We start from the raw sequence: 4,571 nt of genomic DNA on the forward strand, positions 1-4,571 counted from the left end.
TTCTGTTAATGCAACATTTATTAATTACACACAACTCTGCTGACGAGCAGGGATACATGTACACAATTATCAAAAACTGGAAAAATGAGTTCTGTGCACATTTGAAAAGCAAAATGTTTCCACACTTGCCACTACACTTATTCCCAAGTTTTATCCTACAAAATATAGCACACACACAAAAATCACAGCATAAATATTAAGTAAAATGCTGTCTAACATAGCTGCACATGAATAATTAAAACCCCGGGTTCCAGCCTTCTGAGAAGGCAGGCATGTGGGCACAATCTAAAGTTAACAGTATAACAGTAAAATCAGATTTTATTTGCATTGTGCTTCTGATGTTTATTTTCATGAAGTCTTTCCATAAGAATAAAGGAGAAAAGAATACAACTCTTGACATAAAATCATGTTTGAAAGCCACTCAAAGGGATAAATACAACAGATGCAGAGAAGCTGTTTCAATGCAAATCCCTGCCTAGCTGGGAAAAATAAATTGAGAAGTTTTCTCTAGGCCAACACACTCTTGTTATCCAGGTAATTTCATCTGAGTTCTATGATCATTGCTGCGGCAAGTTCTTGGTGAGAACTCGTTGGAGCAATGCCCAGAAAAGTATTTTACACAGGTGTTCAATGAAATAAAATAATGCTTGATAAATGCAGGAAGATCAGTATCTCCCTCAGCATCAGGAGCTCTGGATCAGGGGCTGGCAAACTTTCTCAGCGTCAATACCATAGGCTTTGCAGGCCATACTGTTAGTCTGTGTTGCCAGTACTCAACCCTGCCTAGAAAGTAGCCGTGGATCCAGTGTTAAATGAATGGGCATGGCTGTGTTTCAATGAAGTTTCATTGATGGAATCTGAAATCTGAATTTCCTGTAATTTTGTGTTATGAAATATTATCCTTTTGATTCCCCCCCACCCCAATCATTTGGAAATACAAAACCATTCTTAGCTCTGGGCTGTACGGAAACAGGTCGCAGGCCAGATTTGGCTTGTGGGCTGTAGTTTGCCAACCCCTGACAACCCAATCACATAGGGTTACCTTATTGAAAAATAACCCCCTGAAATGTTCAGTTAGAGACACTTTTCTTTCTTCCCACAACCCACAACAGTTTTACTAAACAGTAACCTATTTCCTTCTCAAATCATTTTAAATACAAAATTAATCAAAGACATTGCAGTGAGTCTCTGGACCTGAATTTATGTACCGGGTGAGCCAAACAGACAAGAAAACTCAGATCTACCACCCAGCCAAGGAATCCACTGGCTTACAAAGCTACCCACATACGCGAATGTATTCTCCTAACACCTCCCAGCATCAGTGTTCCAGACTTCTAACAAATAATGTTACAGCATGTTTGTTGTTAAGAGAAACCAGATGGACACATCCAAATCTTCAGTAATTAGAATGTAGAAAACCACCTAAAACTATAAAAACAAAAAGAAATAAACTGACAACATGCCGCGTATGTGATTCCTAACAGGGTGCAGGTGAGCTATGTCACCAGGAGGTGGATGTCAGCTCGATTCTTCTGTGGGTTTCGGACACAGCCGGTATGATCCAGGCTAACAGAAGGGAGCTCCAGGACCGGAGGTGAGTTCCTCTGTGCCCACGGGCATTCCAGACTGTTGGTGACTTAACCTCGGCTCCCCAGGGGCGTAGGGAAGAATGCTAAGTCCCAGGGGGTGGCAGGAACTGCCCTCAGGCTCTCCTTCCACTACCCAGAATATCCCCAGAATGTCAGTGGACTCCACACACAGAGAGAGTGGGAAAGGAAAGAGCTTTATCTCGGCTTCCTCAGCCAGGAACAGCCTTGATTCCTCTTCCTCGGTGTCTGAGTACAGATGGGAGACATGTCCAGAAGAACCTAGAATTTTCTGAATCAGAGTTCCTCTTTCAGAGTGATAGGAGACACCGGTCATTTTTGCTTTAAATAACAAACCGTAAAAACTCTTATTGGATAAAGGGTGCCTGACATTCAAGGGCTCATGCCTCTTCCATTAGGTGGATTGGCCATTATGGAAATTGGTTTTCCCCTCGAGATCACCGTGGTGAGACTGTGTTTGTTCTTCTGGAGGCGAAGGAGCGCAGCACCCCATGAGGGCGGGAAGAGCAGGCTGCAGGTGACCACCGCTTCGTCCCAGGGGGGAGAGCAGGTGGGCACCAGCCTTCCTCACCAGCCGGATGCCCAAGGGGGGCTTTGTTGCTACTAGTATTAATAGCTCCTGTACTTACACCAGGTTTTCTTCCTTTTCTTTTTTTCTGTTTTGGCGAGTATTTCGCTTTCTGTCAGGCTCACAAGAGCCCATGGAGCTAAGTGAGGCATGTACAGAGTCTCCAGTCCGCGGGAGGGACGGGTGCTGATCGGCAGGTCCACGGAACAAGGCTACTACGGGGGGACGGAGCCGCCGTCCACAGCCGAGCAGGGGAGGGGCTTTGCCTTCTGCTTAGGCTCGTTTCCTAAAGGAAACACAATGAAGTGGACCGCAGGACGGAAATGAAAACATCATCCTTAAGTAGCAAATTTAGGGCGGTGAAGGCTTCAACTTAAAAAATGGTCCAGGGGCGCCTGCCTGGCTCAGTCGGTGGAGTGTGTGACTCTTGATCTCAGGGTCGTGAGTTCGAGCCCCATGCTGGGTGTAGAGATGACTAAAAAAATAAACTAAAAAAAAAGAAAAGGTCCAGGAAAAGGGAAAGGTGCTCCTTCATTCCTCACAGAAACACAGGCAATTCGGGGCTGTTTCAGAGGTCTTGAAAACCCATCGATTCAGCCCGTGCGGCAACACCTCCAAACACGCAGCAGGCTCTGCAGCGCCGAGTCGGTGGACGGCTGGGGATGGTGTGCCCGCTCGTCGTGCTCAGGGCTCTTCCCTGCAGACCTCCGGTCGGGGCTCGGAGCCACGGGGGGGACGGCTGTGATGGAGCCTTTGGGACGTCCCCCCCACCCCGGGGCCGTGCGGGTTCCTGGGGAGACTGTGGCTGCCACAGGCATGCGGCATCTGCTGGTCCCTGGTCGGGTAAGGGGAGGGGGGGTTCCCCTCTGCTTGAGATGATGAGCACGCGGTGAGTTTTTAAAAATTCCTAATTCCAATAACCTATTCGTTCACTTAAAATAATGGATGGCAGGTCCACATATATGTAAGTAAGCTTCCTTTTTTATTTTTTTAAAGAACTAACGAATCCTACAAGCCTCCGAAACACACGTATTTGAGCTCCAGATACTCATCAATGCCATACTTGGACCCCTCTCGCCCGAGGCCGGACTGCTTCACCCCACCGAAAGGGCACTCCACAGAGGAGATCAGTCCCTCGTTGACGCCAACCATGCCGACTTCCAGCCGCTCTGCCACTCTCCAGATCTGGGCCGGGTCTTGGGAGTAGAAGTAACCTGTCATGGGGATAAGGACGTACACAGCACGTAGGACAGTCGTGAAAGACCTCACGTCTGAAGCTGAGGATACCACCAGCGACGGCGTGTCTCGTCACGGGCCTGGAATCCTCCCTGCTCCCATAGGGGCCCCACGCTGGTCCTGTCCATGCTTCATCGCAGACCCGTGGGACATCATCATTCTGCTTCTGTCCCACTCACGGGGGCTCGCTTCACCGCCTCCCAAGACTGCAGCCGTAACCTCCCCACATCCTGCCGTGCACGGCCCAGGCTCTCCTGCACACCTCTGACCCGACTGTGGGACTCTCCTCATGCTCTGTTTGCCCCACCCTCCGGTGACTCCTTGCTGTTTACAAAATAAGGTTAAATTCTTCGTGGGTACTCGAACCCTCCCCAGTGTGAACTCGGGCAACATTTTCAGCGTTACCTTCCATCATGCCAATCACCAACCATCCTGTCCTTGTGACCAAACTGTCCTTGTCCTTCCTTCTTAACTCCCCTGGTCCCCTCTGCCCAGAATCTCTCTCCTCCCACCTCTACATGATCAGATCGCTGCCCATCACTGCTGACCTAATGCAGGGTGCGGTTCCCCTCGTCCCACCGTGAAGGGAAGGAGCACGGAGCCGTGTCCCAGAGGTGCTCCCGCACACCTCTCACCCGAGCCTTAGGATAACTCTCTGCAGGCGGCGTGGGGGAAGGGCCTCCACGGTGTGCGCGTCCTTCCTGTTATAAATACTTCTCTTACAGCCGGAGGGGCAGCTTCTGCGGAGCCACGGCCTTCTCTGTATCCTCCTCAGTACTCCCCTCACTGCGGGCACTGACGTCGATTTGTCGGGTGCATGTGTGTGCATCTAATGACGTCAGGATAATGGGGTACGTGCTGCGGCCGCCCTGACCATCTCCAAACTAAAGGGACAGTGACCACTCAGGCTCCGTCTGCACACTCGCCCATTGCCGCTGCCCTCAGTCTGGTTCAGGCTGCCGGGAGCCAGATAGAATGGAAAGAGACAGACTTGGCATTTGCAGGCATGAAGCCTCGGAGGCCGCGGGACTTTGGGGCGTGGGCTGCCCCACAAGCTGCCCCCCTCTTCTCCCGCGCTCCCTCCGCTCTCTGCAGGGAGCACCCACATGCAGAAGGACCAGACGGCAGGCCGTGAACTTGCACAAACCCACTCGTGCCCC

The 4,571-nt window shown here is 50.5% G+C and overlaps 1 protein-coding gene across 1 annotated transcript in view; it reads right to left on the reverse strand.

Moving 5' to 3' along the window:
• The window catches only part of ALDH5A1 (aldehyde dehydrogenase 5 family member A1), a 6,053-nt gene continuing 1,482 nt past the window's right edge, over positions 1 to 4,571 (reverse strand). Inside the window, exons 2-3 of the mRNA XM_081827525.1 lie at positions 4,135 to 4,295; positions 1 to 3,484 (exon numbers count right to left, since the gene is read on the reverse strand). Of these exons, the coding sequence (XP_081683651.1) occupies positions 3,184 to 3,484; positions 4,135 to 4,295 (462 nt within the window). The 3' untranslated portion in view covers positions 1 to 3,183. The remainder of the gene's footprint in view (positions 3,485 to 4,134; positions 4,296 to 4,571) is intronic.

The sequence above is a fragment of the Leptonychotes weddellii genome, chromosome 8, assembly GCF_054177405.1.
Source record: "Leptonychotes weddellii isolate Sample4059 chromosome 8, ASM5417740v2, whole genome shotgun sequence".
NCBI lineage: Eukaryota > Metazoa > Chordata > Mammalia > Carnivora > Phocidae > Leptonychotes > Leptonychotes weddellii.